Source organism: Bombyx mori, chromosome 16 (assembly GCF_030269925.1).
Source record: "Bombyx mori chromosome 16, ASM3026992v2".
NCBI classification, from domain to species: Eukaryota; Metazoa; Arthropoda; class Insecta; order Lepidoptera; family Bombycidae; genus Bombyx; species Bombyx mori.
The window spans coordinates 9,995,386-10,019,422 of NC_085122.1; the positions used below are offsets into that span (position 1 = coordinate 9,995,386).

The 24,037-nt window shown below is 37.9% G+C and overlaps 3 protein-coding genes across 5 annotated transcripts in view; 1 reads left to right on the forward strand and 2 right to left on the reverse strand.

Moving 5' to 3' along the window:
• The window catches only part of LOC101746625 (armadillo repeat-containing protein 2), a 36,262-nt gene extending 31,853 nt beyond the window's left edge, over positions 1–4,409 (reverse strand). For 2 of the 3 annotated variants that reach the window (XM_062673086.1, XM_004926853.5), the window contains exon 1: positions 3,511–4,409. The gene's annotated coding sequence lies outside the window, so the exon portion shown is untranslated. Of the gene's footprint in view, positions 1–2,318; positions 2,418–3,510 lie in introns of all 3 variants that reach the window. The other variant, XM_021348444.3, reaches the window with a different exon arrangement.
• Positions 4,410–6,159: 1,750 nt separating this feature from the next.
• Positions 6,160–13,459, forward strand: LOC101746478 (myoneurin). Its single transcript, XM_004926852.4, has 5 exons — positions 6,160–7,138; positions 8,457–8,609; positions 9,326–9,442; positions 10,676–10,786; positions 12,108–13,459. Exons 1-5 carry the CDS (start codon positions 7,013–7,015, stop codon positions 12,429–12,431), a joined length of 831 nt encoding a protein of 276 aa, XP_004926909.1. The 5' UTR covers positions 6,160–7,012; the 3' UTR covers positions 12,432–13,459.
• Positions 13,451–23,018, reverse strand: LOC101743225 (Golgi SNAP receptor complex member 1). The gene is made up of 6 exons (XM_004926828.5): positions 22,806–23,018; positions 21,344–21,519; positions 20,836–20,925; positions 18,548–18,696; positions 17,488–17,604; positions 13,451–15,934 (listed from the first exon to the last, which is right to left on the reverse strand). The coding sequence occupies exons 1-6, from the start codon at positions 22,831–22,833 to the stop codon at positions 15,814–15,816; spliced, it is 681 nt and encodes a 226-aa protein (XP_004926885.1). The 5' UTR covers positions 22,834–23,018; the 3' UTR covers positions 13,451–15,813.
• Between the last annotated feature and the right edge of the window lie 1,019 nt (positions 23,019–24,037).

Sequence of the window (24,037 nt, forward strand, 5' to 3'; positions counted from 1 at the left end):
GAGAAGGCTGACCTTCTGGTCAAACTCTTCGCCTCAAACTCGACTGTGGACGACGGGGGTGCCACACCACCGAACATCCTCCGGTGTGATAGTTCCCTGCCGGAGATCTGCTTTACACAGTGTGCAGTCAGGCGGGAACTCCGACTCCTGGACGTCCATAAGTCGAGCGGGCCAGACGGCATCCCTGCAGTGGTTCTGAAAACGTGCGCCCCTGAGCTGACGCCTGCGCTAACGCGTTTGTATCGCATCTCTTATTGCGCTAACAGGGTTCCGTCTTCATGGAAGACTGCCCACGTCCACCCTATCCCCAAGAAGGGTGACCGGTCGGACCCATCGAGCTATAGGCCTATCGCGATAACTTCCTTGCTTTCCAAGGTGATGGAGCGAATAATTAATATACAACTCCTGAAGTATCTGGAGGATCGCCAGCTGATCAGTGACCGACAGTACGGTTTCCGTCACGGTCGCTCAGCTGGTGATCTTCTTGTATACCTTACTCACAGGTGGGCTGAAGCCTTGGAGAGCAAGGGCGAGGCTCTTGCTGTGAGCCTTGATATCGCGAAGGCCTTCGACAGGGTCTGGCATAGGGCACTTCTGTCGAAGCTACCATCTTACGGAATCCCCGAGGGTCTCTGCAAGTGGATCGCTAGCTTTTTGGATGGGCGGAGCATCACGGTCGTTGTAGACGGTGACTGTTCTGATACCATGACCATTAACGCTGGCGTTCCACAAGGTTCGGTGCTCTCCCCCACGCTTTTCATCCTGTATATCAATGACATGCTGTCTATTGATGGCATGCATTGCTATGCGGATGACAGCACGGGGGATGCGCGATATATCGGCCATCAGAGTCTCTCTCGGAGCGTGGTGCAAGAGAGACGATCAAAACTTGTGTCTGAAGTGGAGAACTCTCTGGGGCGAGTCTCCGAATGGGGTGAATTGAACTTGGTTCAATTCAACCCGATAAAGACACAAGTTTGCGCGTTCACTGCGAAGAAGGACCCCTTTGTCATGGCGCCGCAATTCCAAGGAGTATCCCTGCAACCTTCCGAGAGTATCGGGATACTTGGGGTCGACATTTCGAGCGATGTCCAGTTTCGGAGTCATTTGGAAGGCAAAGCCAAGTTGGCGTCCAAAATGCTGGGAGTCCTCAACAGAGCGAAGCGGTACTTCACGCCTGGACAAAGACTTTTGCTTTATAAAGCACAAGTCCGGCCTCGCATGGAGTACTGCTCCCATCTCTGGGCTGGGGCTCCCAAATACCAGCTTCTTCCATTTGACTCCATACAGAGGAGGGCCGTTCGGATTGTCGATAATCCCATTCTCTCGGATCGTTTGGAGCCTCTGGGTCTGCGGAGGGACTTCGGTTCCCTCTGTATTTTGTACCGTATGTTCCATGGGGAGTGCTCTGAGGAATTGTTCGAGATGATACCAGCATCTCGTTTTTACCATCGCACCGCCCGCCACCGGAGTAGAGTTCATCCATACTACCTGGAGCCACTGCGATCATCCACAGTGCGTTTCCAGAGGTCTTTTTTGCCACGTACCATCCGGCTATGGAATGAGCTCCCCTCCACGGTGTTTCCCGAGCGCTATGACATGTCCTTCTTCAAACGAGGCTTGTGGAGAGTATTAAGCGGTAGGCAGCGGCTTGGCTCTGCCCCTGGCATTGCTGAAGTCCATGGGCGACGGTAACCACTCACCATCAGGTGGGCCGTATGCCCGTCTGCCTACAAAGGCAATAAAAAAAAAAAAAAAAAAAAAACGTATCGCGACGGTCAGCAGAGTCTATCGAGAAACTTGTTGTTCAGGGTATGGTCAATGGTAAAAGATCTTGTGGACGAAACCCCATGCGCTGGACTGATCAGGTGAAAGACCTTACTAAAACCCCACTTAACGAGTGCGTGCGCCAAGCCTTAGTTTGCAAACTATGAAGAACATCTGTCAAGTCTTTAATTAACAAGAATTCCACATGACCACGAATGCTCTGCCAAGAGTAACCGACTATGATAATGAGTGCTATCAAGCAAACAAAAACCGATTCCGGAATCGATTCTAAATAGGGTGTTGCTGTTATTATCTAATCAATTTCCAGGAAAGAATATAGTTTTACCAAAATCACATAAATTATAATATTAATAACATAGTCGTTTATATTTGAGAAAAAACAAAAAAAAAGGCCGCTGAGTTTGTTTTGCCGGTTCTTCTCAATACTGGGGCTTTTTTGGAACCAGTGGTAGAGTTAACATTGTTATTTATATTTTGACATTCAACAAGTGTGAAATAAATGATTTTGAATTTCGAATTTGAAATCTCACCTACTAGTTCGGTGAATAACCCCTCGAGGTTACTAGAATAGGCAGGAAAATAATGGCGCGTCTTTGGCAAAGATATTTGGCTTTGTGCTGCAGTGATATCTAAAACCGGAGAACAATTAATCACATATGAAAATACCACGGTGGTTTTGCGCTGTGATATCGAGAAGCGAAAGACTATTTGGTTTAAGCAACATATTTTCAACTTTACAGGAGTGCAATTTAAAGTTTAAAAAATATAATAACAAAAAAAACTTCTTTACCTATTTGAATGGGTTTAAATTAATGTACGTTAAAATAAAAACATCGAATTGTTGATACAAATACCTACCATATAAAACGGGCGAATAACGGGCGCATAAGCGAAATGTTGCTTATACTAAATAGCTTTTTTACCTTATATGTCCTACATTGGTGGTTTACTGGTGGTAGGACCTCTTGTGAGTCCGCACGGGTAGGCAACACCACCCTGCCTATTTCTGCCGTGAAGCAGTAATGTGTTTCGGTTTGAAGGGTGGGGCAGCCGTCGTAACTATACTGAGACCTTAGAACTTATATCTCAAGGTGGGTGGAGCATTTACGTCGTAGATGTTTATGGGCCAGTAACCACTTAACACCAGGTGGGCTGTGACCTCGTCCACCCATCTAAGTAATAAAAAAAGAATACATTGAACCAAGAATCAGGAATTCAGGAGTTTTTTTTTAATTGGTGCCTAAGATTAACTCTATAGTCAAAGCGGGTCATGTTCTTAGTGACAACTGTCGTTGATCGCTTATACTGCTGGTTTTGTATTGTACTTCCACTTCGATAAAGCGGCACGACACGAGAACCCACTCAACGTGGCCGCCGCCGGTAACTACATCCCCGATTGAGCCTTGCGAGCTCACCTACTAGTAAGGTTACGCTGAAATAGCCTCTCAAGGCTATCAGCTTAGCAAAAAATAATAATATTGTACTATTCTACTTATAGATTGTAGTATTAGTTATATATATATATATATGTGTGTGTGTGTGTGTGTACGTTATCTTTTTTTTTTTGTTTAATTCTTATTATCTGTTTAAGGGATATCAGGTTTCACAGAGCCGGTAGGGCTTGTATAGGGATCAGTCTCAAGATATCCGGCCTCGAAAAGGAGTGATTTTAGACTGGCACCATTAATTAATGGAAAACATACACAATTATAAGTAACATACCTGTTTTAAAGTTTTAATTTAGTTTAATGGCACAAGTTACGATGAACAATTTTATTATTAAAATGCTTAGTGGAATCACCACGCAACAACAAATAGTTATTGCCTGTATTGAATATATGAATTTATTTAACGTTTAAAACTAAGAGAAATGGTGAAGTTTCAATTTAAAAATATTTTATAAACATAACCGTACATGTGGATAGATAATATGAGAATACTTTAATTAGAAATAATAATAAATTGTCATTCTGATGTCATAATAAAACCTCTCTGTCGTCCCGTCATTAGCAAGCACGTAGTATTTACAATCTCTTTGATTCTTAACTCGTTTAAACTCAAACTTTTTAAAATAATCATGAACTTATGCTCATCATACGAGACTACTTGTCGAACCGTTCGTTCCGATATCGAGTTGAGAGAACGCGCTCTCGCCCCCGTCACGTAACAGCCGGAGTCCCGAAAGGCTCCGCCCTCTCCTCGTTTCTATTTAGTTTGTATACCCCGGTCTTCAGAGACCCATTTGGGGCTCTTCGCCGATGACACGGCTATCTACTACTCGTGTAGGAAGAAGTCGTTATTGCATCGGCGACTCCAGACCGCAGCAACCTCCATGGGACAGTGGTTCCGGGAGTGGCGCATCGACATCAACCCCACGAAAAGCACAGCGGTGCTCTTCAAAAGAGGTCGCCCTCCGAATACCATTTTTTATCTGTGAAAGTGCACAAATATGGGAAAATGAATTTTAAGCTAATATTGTTTTTAAATATAAACTTCAAAATATTTGAATTTATAACTGTGTGACTTATCTTTATTATTTTCACATTGCTATTCAAGTAATATAGATTATTTATTAATTAATTTAATAATTAGACAGTATAAACGCACTTGTTAACAAAACGCTACTAAATACGGCCATTGCCAGCTGACCGACAAAACCGGTGCATGCTCAATGTAGGCGTGAGGTGATGGTTTGCTTATTAGATATAAAATAATTAATAATTGGGAATTTAATTGTTTTATGATCGAACAATCACCAATAGTCATCGAACAAACGATAATTGATCAAAATTAATTAATCTGAGCGATAAAAATAAAGATACCTAGTGAGGGGAGCCAACTTAATGGTGATCATTTGTTTAATTAATTATAAATAAATAAAAGACGAACAAACAATTTTTACATTTGAACATTAACGAACAAACGACGAAAAAATAATTTAAAAAAAAAGATCCGAAAATCAAAGAAGGGAGGCTAAATTCACTGAGCCGAAAATGAAACAAAGCCGCTGAATCTCGAGATCCTCCAGTCTGTCAACCCAGTCCTTTTTTTTTCGTACCTAAGCTAAGAGCCTTGAAAGGCTATATCAGCGTGACCTTAACTAGTAGGTGAGCTCACGGGGCTCAAACCTGACGACGTTGCTAACACAAACCCTAGCAAGAGCTGTGCTTCGCAGAATCTGCCACCGGATCGGAAACGTGACCCACTGAGAAGATCCGGCGAGAAACTGAGTGGGCTGTATCTGAGGGCTAATTTCACGGAATAGATAAATAAGGTTGGAATGGTAATGTAGGCGGGGCAAGCGTGCCACAGTTATGATCGAACAAACATAACTCGACCGATTCTTTCATTCACCGCGTTTAGTGCGCTTCGGAATACTTGGGCGAACAGATCTCCGCTTTATAGTGCCGTGTTGTGCAATTATAACTTGTAAAACAAAAAATCAGACCTCAAGTATAGAGCGAGGAGGTATATCTTTCGATCGGTAAGTCGAAATTACCATTTAATTACAATATTATTTGTCTTAAACATAAAAATATACTGAGCATTATGAAATTCCAAACATTAACAATATTATTGCAGCAAGTTATAAATAGCATACATTGCGCGATGTGTACTCGCCCAATGAACGCAATGACCAAGTCAGCTTCCAATGTACTACATGCATTGCGTTCTCTACACTTCAATCTTTGAAATTTCGGCCTTTGCCCTGATTGGCCGTGGTGCACGGCGCTAGTTTGTCGATAGTGAGGTGACCATGTGGTGAAATAAAATCATCGACAGAATTCTCGACTATATTTACATTTGACATGGATAATTTTTGCATTATTTTATATTTAATTAATGATACCTAGTATATTCTTAGTGAGACGTATTTTGAGTAAAATAAATATGTATTATTATTATTGAATTATTATCATTGAATTAAAGTGAAGGTATAATATAAAGGGACATGTAGACCTCTCATTTACGGGTATTTACTATATTGTCTAAGACGTATTAAAATCTAAGTAAAATGCCATTTGACTTATGCAGTAAATAAATTTTTTTAGGTTTCCTAAAGAACCTAACGCCAGGGAACAATGGATTGACGTGATAGGTAGAGGAAACTGGAGACAAAGACGAGTACTATTTGCTCTAAACATTTTACTGAAAATTATTTTACCATAAAAAAAATCAGAATACACTTAGTTCTGAAAAATTCATTCGCAATTAATAGCAAGCGCCAACTGCTTAACAAATACGTTTTATTCCAGCGACAGTGACTATTTGTAATTAATAAAAGTAAAATAGTTTTTTTTTTCAATATTTATTTCATGTTTCATTTTCTCCATTCATTCATCAGATAATTTATCAATAAAGAATATCGATTTTATCAAGCACTAGCGTGTATGAACATTTTTATTGCCTTTTTGCGTGTGTGAGTGTGTATGCCTACGGGTGTTTTGTGCTAGTTTGCGAACGAATATCTGTCCTGAGATTTATGTGTGGGTGTTTTTGTTGTGTGCGAAATACTTGTAATCACAGTGTGTGTATGTGTAGAAATTAAAATAGTGGGGATGAAGCGGCGACACTGGTTCTAATACAAAATTAGAGCAAAGGCCTTTCCAACCTTATTTATCTATTCCGTGGCTAATTTACTCGTCGAGCCCTTCGTCGCAAGCAACGGGTTCGATGAGAACGATGACCGGGGAGACCAGTCCAGAAAAGTCTCAGTAAATGACCACCATTTTGCTGGGATTATATTTCGTCTCATCTCATCTCAAGTCATCTCGTCATTCATTTCGTTTTCGTTTCTATATCATTTATCTCAATACAAGTTTTCATTAAAATTAGAATAAAACTTGACTTAAAGGTCTTACTTACAAGGTTATAAATTCCCTTAAAAAAATGTAGTACCTACTGAATTAATCTGTGAAACACAGATTAATTTTAAGTAATGGTTATAAATAGATCTTTTTTTATTGGTGTTTTAAGATGAAACTGGACGAAATCTTTCGAAATAAACACCAAAAAATATACGGAATCAAAAAACACGGCCGTTTGATCCATTCCACCTCTTAAATACGGCACTTTACATCTACAGGAAACAAATCAACGGAGTTTTTGTATTATCTTTTAAATTCACCTAAACCACATAATTTAAACGAAGTTATCACTGTAAATATTGATATTTTAAATTCGAACCACGTCATACTAACAGGAAATTACAGTTGCTGTTAATATGGATAAGTCGAGAGGTTTAAATTTTTTCGAACTCTGTAGACTATGTCTGAATGAGCATGGAACTGTTGATGTTTTTCATACGAATCATCTCGCTGAGGAGATATTTTTGCTGACCACGATCACAGTACGTACAAAGCTCACCCAAATATATTTTTTTCAAATCTTAATTTTAATTTCTGTCTGGTTCTTCTCATCCTTTAGGTGAAGCAGGCAAAACATATTGATCCCGTTTCTAAGTTCATTTTTAGTTTCCTTAGAACTAATTGCATATTTAACATCAACCCTTGGCAATGTGAGATAAAAAGTTGCTGGATCATCAACATAAGAAAGATACTCTGGATACTGTTCTTAGAAATAGTAGATGTTATTAGAAATAGAAATAGTTGTAGCGATGAGCCAGGCCTCCATGCTTTTAAAAAAAATTGTTAAATTGCACACAAGGGATTCGAGTCAATTTAATTCATCTGAATTGAGATTGGCAAGAAAAGATAACCCCAATATTAAAATTTTTCTTTGTTCTGAGGTGAGGTTGAATTCTGAATTGTATTGAATGGTCATATAGCTCTTGCAAGCAGATGCTATGTTTGTTCATGACAGAAAAATACACTATAGATGCCTTACCAATAATAAGTTGTTTGTTGTTCTAATTGTGTAGAGCACACTTGAAAATAACTGGCAGATTGGCTGCATGTCTCTTTCGTATTGATGAGATTTTACCAACCCTGATTTTATTTAATTTTTTTCTTAATAATATATTTATTTTTAGATTTTTACGATGGATAAACTACCATGTCTAAAATGTGTAGATGTAATACAAGTATAGATGCCTTACCAATAAGCGTAGTCATCGTGGCCTAAAGGATAAGACGTCCGGTCCATTCGTATGTAGCGATGCACCGGTGTTCGAATCCCGCAGGCGGGTACCAATTTTTCTAATGAAATACGTACTCAACAAATGTTCACGATTGACTTCCACGGTGAAGGAATAACATCGTGTAATAAAAATCAAACCCGCAAAATTATAATTTGCGTAATTACTGGTGGTAGGACCTCTTGGGAGTCCGCACGGGTAGGTACCACCACCCCGCCTATTTCCGCCGTGAAGCAGTAATGCGTTTCGGTTCGAAGGGTGGGGTAGCCGTTGTAACTATACTGAGACCGTAGAACTTATATCTCGAGGTGGGTGGCGCATTTACGTTGTAGATGTCTATGGGCTCCAGTAACCACTTAACAGCAGGTGGGCTGTGAGCTCGTCCACCTATCTAAGCAATAAAAAAAAAAAAAAAAAGTTTCTTTGTTGTTTTAATTGTGTAGAGCACACTTGAAAATACCTGGCAGATTGGCTGCATGTCTCTCTCGTATTGATGAGATTTTACTAAAACTAAAAAATAAAATAACCCTGGTGTTATTTTATTTTTTCATAATAATATATTTATTTTTAGATTTCTACGATGGATAAACTACCACAAAAAGTATGTCAGAAATGTGTAGATGTAATACAAGATGCAAATAAACTGAGAAATTTGGCTCTAAGAAATGAGTCTAATTTGCAATGCCTGTTTGGCGATGAAAGTAGGGATGAAATTACAGATGAGGTCTCTGTTTTATTATATAATTTTTTTAATAATGTAGACAGGCAGGAAAGCTCTCTGCCTTAATGGTGATAAGTCAATACTGGAGTTCAAGGACACTATTAATATCACTGTCAATCAGTCAATCAAGGCTGAAATCTCAATTTCATAGACATTCTGACTCTACTGCCTATTAATGCAGAATACATGATTGCTCTGTGGAAAAGTAACTACAATAGTACAATTGAGAGTTTTAAAATATACCTCTTATTTATAATCAGTTTTCTTATAATATTTAGTAATACCGAAACCGCTGTCACATCTTATTGTGGGGGGCGACTTGACACGCTTTAATGTAACTATGTATGAGGATAGGTTCCGGTAACTGCTTAGTATCATGAGCACAGTGAGATGACCTGAATAAAAAAAATCCACCTTTCATTTTTAATTTGTCAATTTGAGCATAGCAAGAGTTCACAGCACTACTTAAGTACTGATCATTGTTTTACAGAAATTGTTGAAACAGACCCATAAAACCTAGAATCAACATGTTGTAAACTAATCATAATTATTAAATCTAAAATCTCAAGATGTGGTTGTATATTTCAAATTATCTACTCAACTATGTTGTGTCAACTCAGTGAAGTACATGCTCAAACCAATATGATGCTTCATAATTTTATTTAGAATGAAACATGGTCCAGAAATTTGTTTAATCAAATTAGAATTTTTGTTTTCAGTTGAATCAAATCAAGAGTCACATAGTGAATAATTTCAATGAAAGCGAGTCAACAGTTGAAAAGGTTAAAAACAAAAAAGACAAAAGAAAAAATGAAAATAACTCTACACATCATCAGGTAATTGTGATTGTTTTAAAATTGAAAACTAATAAATGGGAAACTTGCAGAAGTGTATCACAAAAATACATTTCTAAGGAACAAAAATTTTTGTTTTTCTACTCTCATATCAATGTTATGGAGCAGTTGACAGCCATTCTGGCTATGTACTATGGTATGGATAGAGAATTTAGTATTTATTTACCACACTTCAGGCACATTCATATATATACACTGTTAAGATTCAAATAATACTGGGAACTCTCTGATCAAAATACTTTTCCCCTTTAGCATATTATTAAATCTGCAGAGTAGCCCTGCGGACAAAGTGAGTTCACCGTACATATATCAATGCTATTTATATTAAATAGCTGTGTTTCTGACACGGAGAAGCAGTCTGTCCTGATTTGAAGGATGGTACCGCATTTACATAATTTTCGATCTTCCTAATCACAGGATCGCTCGGAACCTGTGGGTCTACAGAAAAACATTGATTTTTTCTAAGGGTTTCGTACCCCTAGAGTGCTCTGAGGTAATTTTGGAGATGATGATGTCATTTTCACATAAGTACCAATTCTTGGAAGATGTGTTTCGAATTCCTGATCACTCACAGTCCAGCTCGTGACATAAATATGAAAAATTCTCAAAAAAAAATTAATGTCCCATGTCACCTACCCTTCGGTAAACATCTAACAAAAGTTACAAATTATGAGAACTGTCCTTGGACGAAAAAAAGAAAGTTGGTACAAACAACTTCAATGCACCATTACTTTGCAGTAAAAACATCAAGAAGATAGTTCCGAACCATGTCGATTTACAGTACGCCCTACCAGGACTCAGGACAGGAATAATGCATAGTAACAAATAAAGAAATAAATAGGGAAATAGACTAAGAATATACAACTACCGTGAAACTTAGTATAGTGGTTTGGATGCCAGAGTTTAATGTTCGTCTTTACTGATTAACAAACAGACATAAATCATAATTATATTTTTTTTATAGCTAGTGGACTAGCTCATAGCCCACCTGGTGTTACTGGAGCCCATAGACATCTACAATGTAATACGCCATTCACCTTGAGATATAAGTTCTAAGATCTCAGATAGTTACAACAGCTGCCCCACCCTTCAGATCGAAACGCATTACTGCTTCACGCCAGAAATAGGCAGGGCGGTGGTACCTACCCGCGCGGACTCACAAGAGGTCCTACCACCAGTAAAAATATATAAATATTTTATTTTGCTTTTTTTTAGCAAACGTTGCCGGAAAGAAATACTTCAAGGAACAAGACGAAATCAGAAACACATTTAAAGAGCAAGCGACGGCGTGACTCCGAAAATGAAGACGTCTTATATGTGTGCGGGGTGAATATCACATTGAATTTCATTGGAAATTATATAAAATCTATACATATAAATAAAATTGGAGTGTCTGTTTGTAATATTGAAATAGCCTATTTTTACTACATGCATATGAATATATCCAGTGGGCTTCAGTAACCACTTAACACCAGGTGGGTTGTGAGCTCGTCCACCCATCTAAACAATAAAAAAAATTATATATATATACGGTACATACACCAAAATAACATTTTTTTACAATTTTTGTGTGTCTGTCTGTCTGTTTGTTCCGGCTAATCTCTCGAATGTCTGGACCGATTTTGACGGGGCTTTCACTGATAGGTAACTGATGATATAAGGAGTAACTTAGGCTACTTTTTTTAGACTAGCTTCGCCCCGTGGCTTCCCCCGCGGTATGACAATAACCGCGGATAAAATCGCGAGACTTGGCTATCAATAATCAAATTTTATGTTTCCGAAGCGAAGCGAGGGCGAGTCGCTAGTTTGTTATATATAAAATAGCTTACTTAGGTGAATAAGCGAGGGCTTATTATACTTGCTATCGAAAATTGTGATTACTGAAATAAGTCCAAAAACTTCTGTATGCCAGAATTAATTCTTGAACATGGTGTAATAAAATTAAAGAATTCTGCAAAAAAAAATTAGTAATAGTGGAAAAGTGCAGTGCCCTAATGTTCATAGGCCATGACAAGACTTGACAGCTCTTTATTAAGTGGACCTGGAATATAAAAAAATACAAAAGTGAATTCCTGTAATACAAACCGATTCACGGTTTAACAGTAATCGACACAAGGCCTTTTAACTATATTTTATCTAACTCCACACACACTATACTATCACACAATGAAGTCTAAATAAATTAATCTGTTTGCATTTTTATTTATTGTTTAAATGGTTGGATGGGAACACTGCTCACCTGATAAGTGTTTACCGGAGCCCATAGACATCTACAACGTAAATGCTACCATCCACCTTGAGACATGAGTTCTACGGTCTCACTTTTAACTACGGCTGCCCCGCCCTTTAAACCGCAACGCATTACTGCTTCACGACAGAAATGAGCAGGATGGTGGTACTTACCCGTGCGGACTCACAAGACGTCCTACCACCTATAATGACGCACATTATAATTTGGTGGGTTTGATTTTTATTACACGATGTTATTCCTTCACCGTGGAAGTCAACCGTGAACATTTGTTAAGTACGTATTTCATTGGAAAATTTTGTACCTGCCGGCGGGATTCGAACACTGGTGCATCGTTACATACGAATGCACCGGACGTCTTATCCATTAGGCCACGACGACTTGCGTTTTTTTTTCCAGGATTGTAATAAGAACTTCGAGACGTGGAAGAAACTGTACCACCACCAGCGGTCGCACACCAAGAGCATGGCGTGTCCGCTGGAGGCCTGCGGGAAGGCGTTCGCAACTAAAGGCGATTTAGAGAAACACAAGCGCACGCACACCGGAGAGAAACCTTACCAGTGCGAGATATGTGAGAAGTGTTACACACAAAGAGTCACGCTAAAAGTCCACAAGGAAACGGTCCATGGAGTCCAGGCTACCGCGGCGACCAGTCGGGACCATCCTAAACCGGCCAGTGGTCAAGGGACCACGAAACTTGGTGCAAAGTTAAAAAACACCTGAACTCTTTGGAGCCCTCCAAAGATATTGAGTCGATTTTGAAAAACTCCTAAGAGTTGAATGTACCCCGAAAAATAAATGAAAATAATTTCGTTGCTATAACTTTAATTATCTCAGTGGAATCTGGTTATGAAAATCAATAATCTACTTAGCTCAAATCCTCTTAATCATGATGTGAAGGTGCGGGAAAAAATACACTGTAATCAACTCGTAACTTTGAGTTTTGTTTCGATCTTTTATAAAATAATTTATCTTTAGTCAAAGGTTTTTTAGTGTACTTTGAAAAGAACTGACTGCTTTGTGTATTTATTATTTTTTTGAAGTGTATTTTAAGAGCACATTAAACTTATCAGTTTTCAACAAAAACCAGTTTTCAATCTCAGATATAATATTTAGGCTTGTTTTACAACCTTTTCTAGGTAATTCTTTTATTGTATGAACATTTGTATACATGACTAGATTTTTTAAAAAGCCTCTATTTTTTATTTTACTTAGTATATTTTAGAATATTTTTAAAATAGAACTACTTTTGTAGTAGTGGACAGTGGCATGGCTTTGCCCGTGGCATGTCCATGAGCAATGGGAGCACTTACCATTGTGGGGCCGTATGTATATCAGCCTACAAGGGCAATAAAAAAACTGCATCTCTAGAGATCATCTCTAGTTGCATTATTTATTTTCAAAGAAACGTTTTTTAAGCAAAGCTTGCTAAGATTTGAGGGATACACTTTCAAGAAATTCCCTCCTGTAGGTAGTATAATTCTCTCTGAAAAATCAAAGATTGTTTTGCAAGTTTTTGTTAATTCGCTCTTTATTTCTGTTGGTGAATTGTACTTAATAATAAGGTAAATTATACTTAATAATAAGGTAAATTATAAACAAATTGTTCCGGAATCTGATGATATTGGAAGAAATGCGGAGAAATTGTCGATATCGATATATTAAAAAAAAAAAAGTACCTTTCTTCATTTCCGGCTCTGTCCGAATACTAGAACCATAGAAGCGAAATAAAAAAATTATAATATTAAAAACATTTTTTTATTTCATTATTAATAGAAATATTCATGTACATAAATATTTACATTACGATACATATCGATAAATATATTAAAATTACGTTATATCAAATTTACGGCTAACAATACAATATTATGATATTTCATCATCGTGAAAGTCAATCGTGGACATGGTCGCATCACTAGTTGTTTTTTTTACTACAGGCAACATTTTTATCGGTATTGCCACGCTTACAATTATTAAATAAATAATAATATGTTTTGTAACCCTTTTTCAAATAACTCCAAATTAGTACAAGTTCTTTACGTCTACTTAGATACCAATATTAACAACAATATTATTTAAAGATAAGATACTAAACACAGTTTGGTATAAATGGACGAGTTTGATTAGGAAAGCGCGCGCGCTATAGAAATAATTGCATTTTACCGAAGCCACAAATAATACGTTTGCATATCGATGGGTGAAGGCTATTTGGTTTAATCGCAAATTCGCTTAACACGCGGCATTTATCTCCGTAACTAAAGGCTTAAAGGTCCGTTTTATTCATTACTAGCGACCCGCCCTCGCTTCGATTCGGAAACTGTAATTTATTATTGATTTCTCTACTATTTAGTGGATGTTATTTATACATATAAACCTTTCTCTTCAATCACTCTATCGATTAAAAAAAACCGCATCAAAATTCGTTGCGTAGTTTTAAAGATTCAAGCATACATAGGGACCGAGAAAGCGACTTTGTTTTATACTATGTAGTGATCAGCATCAACAGTTCGATGTTTTTAATTGAACTTTATTAAATTTACTCCATTCGAATAGCTGGAGAAGCTTTTTAGTCACATATTTGACAATTTTTAAACTTTAAACGGCTTAAATTTAAAGTTGCAAAAATGTAGCTTAAACCAAACAGCCTCACGATATACCTAGTTTGCTGTAATAGGAAAAGTTTAGTTTAAATATCGACATATAATATTGGATATAATAAATAAAGAATCGATTAATGTACGTCATTATTAAGGCGGAAACACATTATCAAAACGCGACGCCACCTGATGAAACCGCGATGCGTGTTGAGTCGAATCAAATGTATTGTTTTTTATAGACCAGATTCACACTATAAACATCCGACGCGACGCCATGCGGCAGATAACACCCGATTCAAATGTGCCAGATCGATGTGTTTATAATACAGATAAATTGGCTATAGATAAGCAACTCAAGCACTCAACGAAAATGTTTACGGGCGTCGGCCACTAGATGGCTTCGCTTCCATTAGTTTCTCATTGCTCCTGTATGGCAGTAACACATTTACCTATCCTATATTTTATTTTTAATGAAGGATTTTGTAGATTTTCAGAAACCACAAATTGATAAAATTTAATCAATTTTAATAACAAATAAGGCTTGTATGATTTTTGATTTTTTGTATTTAGTCTTATAATAATTAAAAAGTTAAGCCACTTTAACAACATATAAGTTTAGGGGTATCCGCTACAAGATATCGATAGTTTCCATACACAATTTTTTTTTGTCTTAAAGTATCGCAGTGATTTGTTGCCCATTTTGGGGTTAAACACGCCATCCGACGGGTAGAGTGTAGTATGTTTCTAGACAACACCCAAAGACACGCGTCAGTCGTTCGAGATCTGTCACAGAGCATATAACCATTCTTTGAGCCCATCCCTATTCTTCACACTGTCAAACAGAATTTATGCCAATTTAATATTATTGTTTGCATTTATTTAGCGTTTAGCATTTGAAATGACCGACGTCCAGTTAATTGAGTTGGTACAAATACAAAAAAAATACAAAAATTCTTTATTTTCAAATACGAGTCAAAACAATACATTGATTGGAGTCTCCTTTTAAGCGTTGGTAAAACGATATCCTGTTTTATATGGCATGAATTTGATGCATGAGCTATATACAGGGATCATACAACGAGAAATAATGCATGGGAATAAATTGCCGAGCAAATGAATATAAACAGTAAGTTTTATTGAAAATATTATTTATTACTTTAAAAAAACAAATTGATATTGTATACGCCTATATAGTTGTGGTAACTTTTGTGAGAGCTATTTATTAAATCCATAGTACACAACTATACATTTCCACTGCTGTTAGCTGTTTTCACTACAGATTGCTGCTATGTCGTGGGGTCGCGTGTTGGTAATGTGCACGGTGTAAATCGGGTGTCGACACGTTGCGTTACGTCGCGTTTTAATAATGTGTTTCCGCCTTTAAGCTTCACCACACCTACGACTGGACATCGTATTCAATATGGTTGTCAAATCGAGGCGTCTTAGTTCACTATAATACGATACCTTAAAATCTAGTTAACTACAGTCTTTATCGGATCACAGTTTCAATGGAAGGCGTACATGAGCAAGAGGAAGGTGCAGACCGCTACCACCACGCCCACGATTAGGGAATCGCGACGCTTCCTAGCGTTTATACGGAACATCAGACTGTTCAACATCGGGAATCTGGGGACGATCGAATTATCATTACAGATACAGTGTAAACTCGAACTGAACAGTTCAGTGTGCTTAGTGCGAGTTTTTTAACGTTCTCGATCGCGTAAGTTTGCCCAGTTTTGTATGCAGTTGGAACAGCGCCCCTAGCGGTAAAAGTACGCAAACGATTCCATTCCATACAAATATGAGCTAACTTTTACGCTACCGAAAACGTTACAAAACTCGCACTAAGCACACTGATACAGATACAGTGTAAACTCGAACTAAACAGTTCGAGTTTTTTCACGTTCTCGATCGAGTAAAAGTTGAATGAATGAATGAATAAAAAAATCTTTATTGCACAAAAATATTGTACAAAGGCGAACTTAACGCCATGCAGGCATTCTCTTCCAGTTAACCCTCGTTGATGAAGTGAAAGATCCAATAAGTGCGTAATTGTGTTAAAGTTAATACATGGCGATAATTTGAAGAATTATAGTAGACATGAGTAAAATGAACACTAGGTTTATATGTAAGTTAACTCAAATTTGTATGGAGTTGGAACGTTTGCCGCTAGGGGCGCTGTTCCAATTGCATACAAATTTGAGTTAACTCTTACGCTATCGAGAACGTTAAAAAACTCCCACTAACACACACTGAACAAGTTTTATATTACTTTTGGGAGGACGTCTTGAGAGTCCGCACGGGTAGGTACCACCGCCCTGCCTATTTCTGCCGTGAAGCAGTAAGGCATTTCGGTTTGAAGGGTGGGGCAGCCGTTGTAATGTAAATACTGAGACTTAGAACTCATGTATCAAGGTGGGTTGCGGTGTTCGCGTTGTTGATGTCTATGGTCTTCTATGGGAACGGACCCTTATCCGTTAGACCACAACAACTTAAAAAAACTTTAATCTGTATGTACATGTGTGTGTAGGTTCACCTAAAACTCGAAAAACATTCTAATCGATATGAAACCTCACCCAATATTTATAAGTCGATATGACCAGTCCGAATATAGTTACGTTAGTGACGGATAGGTGGCGCTGGTGACAGTGATTTCTATTTTTTTAACCATAGGTCGAATTGATATGAAATTCATCAATAAATATATAATTCTACTGTACGTGTGTATGTCACTGAACTCTTAAACGGCTGGACCGATTTGAATGATTTTTTTTTGTATGCGTTTATGTGGCACCTTGGATGGTTGATTCACAATTCAACCCGGCAGATGACGTTGCAGTCGGTATCTAGGTTATTTATATATACTGCAACTAAACGGCTGGATCGACTTGAATGAATTTTTGTGTATGCATCATTCATTCATTCCATTTATTTGTGCGTGCAGAATAACGTCTGTCGGGTCTGCTAGTATTTACGAATATATAAGAGAATGTGTGTGTGTGTGTGCGTGCGTGCGTGTGTGTGTGTGCGTGCGTGCGTGTGTGTGTGTGCGTGCGTGCGTGTGTGTGCGTGCGTGTGTGCGTGTGTGTGTGTGTGAAATTATCTAACATAGTTAGCTTCCTGAATTGTCTTATAGCTTTTATGTTTGAAAATAAAAAAATGTTTTAACATTTATTTACCTGTTGGCGATATCGTTGAACCTGGTCTGCATCCGTTTGAAGGTTTGCCGTTGCGAGGAGAGGTGGTCGCGAGCTTCCATCGCTATGTTTATTTGTTCATCGACTAATATGTGGGAACTGAAATGGGAAAACGACCAAATTAATACTCTGGCCAAACAAAAAAGAAAGACAAATACTAAATGTTCAGTTCTAAGAATCAAAATCAAGAGCTGTTCCGAATGTCTATTCATCATCTTTTTATTTATTTATTGCTTAGACGGGTGGACGAACTCACAGTCCACCTGGTGTTAAGTGGTTACTGGAGTCCATAAACGTCTACAACGTAAATACCGCCGCCCACCTTGAGATATGAGTTCTGAGCGGTCAGTATAGTTACACTACTCATTAATATGTAATACGCAGTAATATTCACTGCGCTACTGGTGTAGTAACACTATGACGCACTTTAATCTTCACTTAGAATTGTTTTCTGGTATCGTTTTTTGCGCTTGAATTTAAATTTATTAACTAAACACGTGTCTTATTAATCCTTGCTCGATATAGATTTTTTTAAGGAATTTTAGACCTGGTAACTAAGACCTTTAAGTCATGTCTTATTTTAATTTATATTCTTATTAATATGAAAAATGATTATATGGAGTGAAATGAAATGAAGTCTGAAATGAAGAAAATGAAGCGAATGACTGGGATGATTAATTTCTTAAATTAATCATCCCAGTCATTGAATGTCAAAGTCAAATTAAATGAAATGAGATGAGATGATATGGAATGAAATATAATCTCAGTAAAATGGTGGTCATTTACTGAGATTTTTTCAGTGCACTTTTTGGAGGAACCGGAGAACAACGGCTTTGTCTCTTTCTTGGCTTTATGCACTTTCACAGATATTGAACAGTTAATAAACCACCATTAATTTACATTTAAGCCCGAAGAAACACTAAATAGACAAAATAAAACAAATCACAACGACTTCACTCCTCGCGTTACCGCCAAAAAGTCCCTCGATATAGAGACAACAAAGGCATAGAATATACAAAAAAAGAAAAACCGTATATCACACCTGTGCAAATGGTTGGCTTCCTTCGCGTACTGGTCGCGTCTGCTGAGTCCCGCGGCGGGCGGAGTCGGGGAGCCGCCCCGAAGCAGCTCCTCGCGCTCGCGCCGCGCCGACACGCGGGCTGACGTGCGGGAGTACTCTTGCTGGTAGTCCTGCGAAATTATGGTTTGATACGACGTTTCAGTCACACGTACGTTTTTACTGGTGGCAGAACCTCTTGTGGGTCCGCACGGGCAGGTCCCACCAGGTATTTCAGCCGTGAAGCAGTAATGCGTCGATTTGAAGGGTGGGTCAGCCGTTGTAACTTACGGTAGGCGGCGGCTTGACTCTGCCCCTGGCATTACTGAAGTCCATGGGCGATGGTAACCACTCACCATATCAGGTCGGCCGTATGCTCTCTGCCTACTAAGGCAATAATAAAAAAAATTTTAGACTTTAGAACATGGGCAACAACCGGCTCGCGAGACTTTTTGAAAAAACCCAACGCGAGATCTCATACAACGCGAGACCTCATAGAACGCGAGGCCTACTATAACGCGTTGCCCTCTATAACCTGGGACCTCATACAACGCGGGAACTCATAGAACGCGAGGCCTACTACAACGCGAGACCTTATACAAAGCGGAACCTCATACAACGCGGGACCTACTACAACGCGAGGCCTCATATAACGCGGGACCTCATACAACGCGAGACCTACTACAACGCGAGACCTCATACAACGCGGGACCTCATACAACGCGAGACCTACTATAACGCGTTGCCCTCTATAACCTGGGACCTCATACAACGCGGGAACTCATAGAACGCGAGGCCTACTACAACGCGAGACCTTATACAAAGCGGAACCTCATACAACGCGGGACCTGCTACAACGCGAGGCCTCATATAACGCGGGACCTCATACAACGCGGAACCTCATACAACGCGGGACCTCATACAACGCGGGACCTCATACAACGCGAGATCTACTACAACGCGAGACCTCATACAACGCGGGACCTCATACAACGCGAGACCTACTACAACGCGAGACCTCATACAACGCGGGACCTCATACAACGCGAGATCTCATACAACGCGAGATCTCTTACAACGCGGGACCTCATACAACGCGAGACCTAGTACAACGCTGGACCCCCTACAACGCGGGACTCCCTACAACGCGGGACCCCATACAACGCGTTACCTCATACAACTCGGGACCACATACAACGCGAGCTCTCATACAACGCGGGACTTCATACAAAGCGGAACCTCATACAACGCGGGACCCCATACAACGCGAGGCCTCATATAAGGCGGGATCCAATACAACGCGGAACCCCATACAACGCGGGACCTCATACAACGCGGGACCCCATACAACTCGGGACCACATACAACGCGAAACCTTACACAACGCGGGACCTCATACAACGTGGGACCTCATACAACGCGAGGCCTACTACAACGCGAGACCCACTACAACGAGAGGCCTACTACAACGCGAGGCTTATTGAGGCACTCTGCGGCGCTCCCGTTTGGTGCCGCGCCCTGACCCGCGAAAACATCGCCGTACTGCGATGTTCGCAGCGTGCAATGGCGGTCAGGACGCCATGACACAGTGGATCACACATTGGCGTGCTGCACTAGATTCGACGAGTTTGAAAAGTTTGAAAATGCAGAACTATGGTACGTGAGAGTTTACAGTACCCCTACTATCAGTAAGCTGAGAACTCTGCTTTCCATTATCTGGTGAATACTGTAGACTCCTATTCCAGGTTGACACCATATAGGCAAAATTACATGCAACTTTGCCGGGGTTTGAATTCTCCAGGCACAATTCTATCTATTTCTGCAACAAAGCAGTCAAGAGTTTTGACTGACAGGCTTATCTACTAACGTCATTCACATTATGCTTTGTATGGTTTTAAGGTGGGTGGCGCATTTACGTTGTAGATGTCTATGGGCTCCAGTAACCACTTACAGCAAACAGGTAACGAGCTGGTCTTCCCATCAGCAAGAGTAAAGTAACCTATTTTTTATATATTGCGTACATGGGTGTATCATTTAGTAATCAAATAAACATATAAATACAAACTTCTACATTCATAATACATATTTGTTAATAGAGATAAGTTAAGCAAATTTGACAGTGTTTTTAGTTCCACTTTTATCCTAATGTCACAGAAGGTACATTGAAAGTCTCCAATTAAGATACCAAACCAATTAATTAAATTTAAACCAATTAATTAATTTATTTAATTTTAAACCAATTAAGTCATATTAATTAATACATGCATACAAACCATTAGTATTTCTCTGTGCCGTTTGATTGTGTGCATTGTGGCTGCTCCACTTGGGGCTATGTCGGCCATTTTGTCATTTATTGATGATAACTGAGAAATTGGAATTATATTATCCATAAACAAGTATTAAGATGGTATCTGATTAATTTGATGTTTAGTTTTGTTACTTAGATGTCTTAATAGTAACAAATATCTCATTGTAAGCTCACAGCTGTATTATCTATGTTTTCACAGATATTTCTATAAATAAGCTAGTAAAAAGTTTATTGGATGTGAACAGTGCAAGACATGTCATTGTAGTGATCCTTCAAAGAGGTCAATGATTTCATAGATGATGATAATTTAGTTTTTGTATTCATTGCCAACTGCTGCATTATATTTTATTAAAGACGAACCATTGCCCTCTATGATTTATATAAGAATCAGACAAACAGCTATCTGACACTTGACTCACTTTGGATCTTTTGTAAAGACAAGTTAGCTAGTTTAGATTATATATAACAATTACCTGATTAAGTAGCTGCTGCAGCTCCATAGACATGGTATCAAACATATCATCACTGTTTATGAGAGGGGCAGTCTCTGAATTAATATTGGCCGAACCTGAACTGATACCCAGTTTGCTAAATGCGACAAGTTTCACATCTATGTCATTTTCTAGGGTCCGAGCTTGCCTTCTTAGCTCTGAAATAAAAAAGGGCATACATGTCATACACAATACATAATTAAAATAATTTTTACGGCTCAACCACACATTTTTTATTTACATTATATAATTTCCTGCATTTTGAATACTTTACAGTTTTTGTTATCTAGTTTCAGTTTAGATTAAACTGTTTTGGAGAATATACGACGACGACGACGAATTTTGTTGTTCGGAACTTGTATATATGCAAGTTTATCTTGAGAATGTCGTAAGCGAGATTCAGGCATCTGTCAAATATCCTGCGTTGTATGATGGCTACCCGCCACACCGTAAATGTTATTTTAATTATTTCTTTGAATTGTAAAAACAAATGAAAATTTATAATACAATATGCTCAATATCTACAAAATAATGTAATGATGTGTTTTATATCATCACAAAGATAGACAACTAAAGTATGATCTATTACACCAATCATATTACCTTTGATAATAATTTTTAAATATTTTCCGAATATCTAAATTATTAAGTTACTTATTATTATTTATTATTAATAAATAATGACACCATAGGCATAAGGTAAAATAATACCAGGAAAAGGTTAACAATAGCTCAAACTTAAATACTAACAGTCATATTCAAGTATGAAGACTATAATTTATTCTTATTACTTATTTTATTGATGAAAAACACAAATATCACATTTTAGCTATCACTTCAATATGTGTGGTTATCATTATAGTGGTACTATAGTATTGAATAAAACAATTAAATGTCTAACATTATCCGATAGCTAACTAATATTCTTAGTGCACGGGACCTGTATGACACATTTATCTTGTTAATCTCTAAACTAATTAATCTCCAACCTTCTTTCATGGTGACAGGTAATTTGTATGTGACCACTTCTTCAAAATCATTGTTCTGTGAGGCATCTTGTTTTTAGTACAAACTATGTATTTTAGTAATGTACTTTGGCTAATACATTCCGTTTTATTTAAATTAAAACAATAAAATTGTGCTGATGATAGTTGATATATTGTTAAAGGACCACCTTAGCGAGCACTAAAGATTTTTTTGTTCTTTAGTAGCTGATGGTAACGATCTAAATAAAATATTATGTACTGTTTATAAACAAACATGACAACTCAATGTTGAATAAAACGAAGATGTTACAATGTGTTTAATTTTTAATAAATATTGTAGTTTTTGTGTTAATTGACTTATAAGGGGTTCGTTCAAATTTAGTTCATTTAATAAAGAACTTTGCAACGTCATAACTTAACCGGTGAATGTTTCAATGATCAAGATAATGTAATCTTACCTTCCCATGGTGCAGTTATAGTAGACATTGCTGCTAATGTCAATTATCTTCTAGAATTCTGCTGCACTTCTATTTCGACAACTTTAGTCTTGTTTTTATTTTCAACAGAAAATTGCAAATTTTCGAAGTCCAATGTATTTTTGACAGTATTTTTATATAGTTAGGTATGTACCTACCTACCTTTCATATAATATCTATGGTATAATTTATGAGTTAGCTGAAAATGTGTTGCCATATATTCCAATGAAAGAATTTTAATTCAATCTTTTAAAAAATATTTGTGACTTACTCCTATTTATCTAGCACCCGGTATTTTATGATTGGTTAGATGAGTGAGCGAGCTCACAACCCGCCCAGTTATTAAAGTATCTACACCGTTAATGCCGTCACTCGCCTTGCAATAAGAGGTCTAGTGTCAGTTTTTACAGTACAAGCAACGGCTGCCCCACCACTCAAATCGAAACGCGTTATTGCTTCACCGCAGAAATAGGCAAGGTGGTGGTAATGTTTGCTAAATTTACCACCGCATCGCTTAATACGAATGCACCGGACGTCTTATTTACGCCACGACGACTTCAACCGTACTTTTTAATTCCAACTTGGGCGAGTATCTTTAGACATTAACTTGCAGGACTAACCGTTAGCCTTTTACCTATGATTTTCTCTTAGTGATTTTAATGTTTCAAACACTACCAATGTCAGTCTTTAATTGACATGAAAAACTAAGGAATACTCGAATTTCATAAAAGGTGGCAACTACAGTTCAGAGCCGTACAGATAATCACTGCAAGTCAATGTCACTTGTCATCAAAATTAGAGCTGCAATCATCAAGATCGCATTTCCAGAGAAAATAACTGATAAAAATTCACAGTATCACAGTTATAATTTTGTTTTTCTTCTAGTATCTAATCAGAATAATTAAACTATTACAAAAGTAATAAGTAAAAGAAAAGAGCGGAAACTGCTTCATAGTTAATACACCTAATATTGAACGGCTTCATCGTCTGACTGCCAAAAGAATTAGATCTTGACTTTTGGCAAGTGGCAGTTGATCTCGATTAGTGATGGGAAATAACAACCACTGTTATTAACTTTTAAGAAACGCAAAAAAGATAGCTGTGATAAAACTAGCTTTCACTATTTCTTTCAGTGGGTCCAAGTATTTAAAATTGCTAAAAATATGAAGAAAATGAAAATGCGAAAATAATACTCATTATATTGTATTATAAAA

Bases quoted from the DNA above. Each gene is read 5' to 3' on its own strand.
- LOC101746478 (XM_004926852.4), top strand. From the start codon at position 7,013: ATGGATAAGTCGAGAGGTTTAAATTTTTTCGAACTCTGTAGACTATGT. The intron at 7,139-8,456 runs GTACGTACAAAG...ATTTATTTTTAG, and splicing joins TTTTGCTGACCACGATCACA to ATTTCTACGATGGATAAACT. The intron at 9,443-10,675 runs GTAATTGTGATT...GCTTTTTTTTAG, and splicing joins ATAACTCTACACATCATCAG to CAAACGTTGCCGGAAAGAAA.
- LOC101743225 (XM_004926828.5), bottom strand. From the start codon at position 22,833: ATGTCTACTATAACTGCACCATGGGAAG. The intron at 18,697-20,835 runs GTTTGTATGCAT...ATAATTTCGCAG, and splicing joins GGCACAGAGAAATACTAATG to GACTACCAGCAAGAGTACTC. The intron at 15,935-17,487 runs GTAAATAAATGT...GATCGTCCCCAG, and splicing joins TTCAACGATATCGCCAACAG to ATTCCCGATGTTGAACAGTC.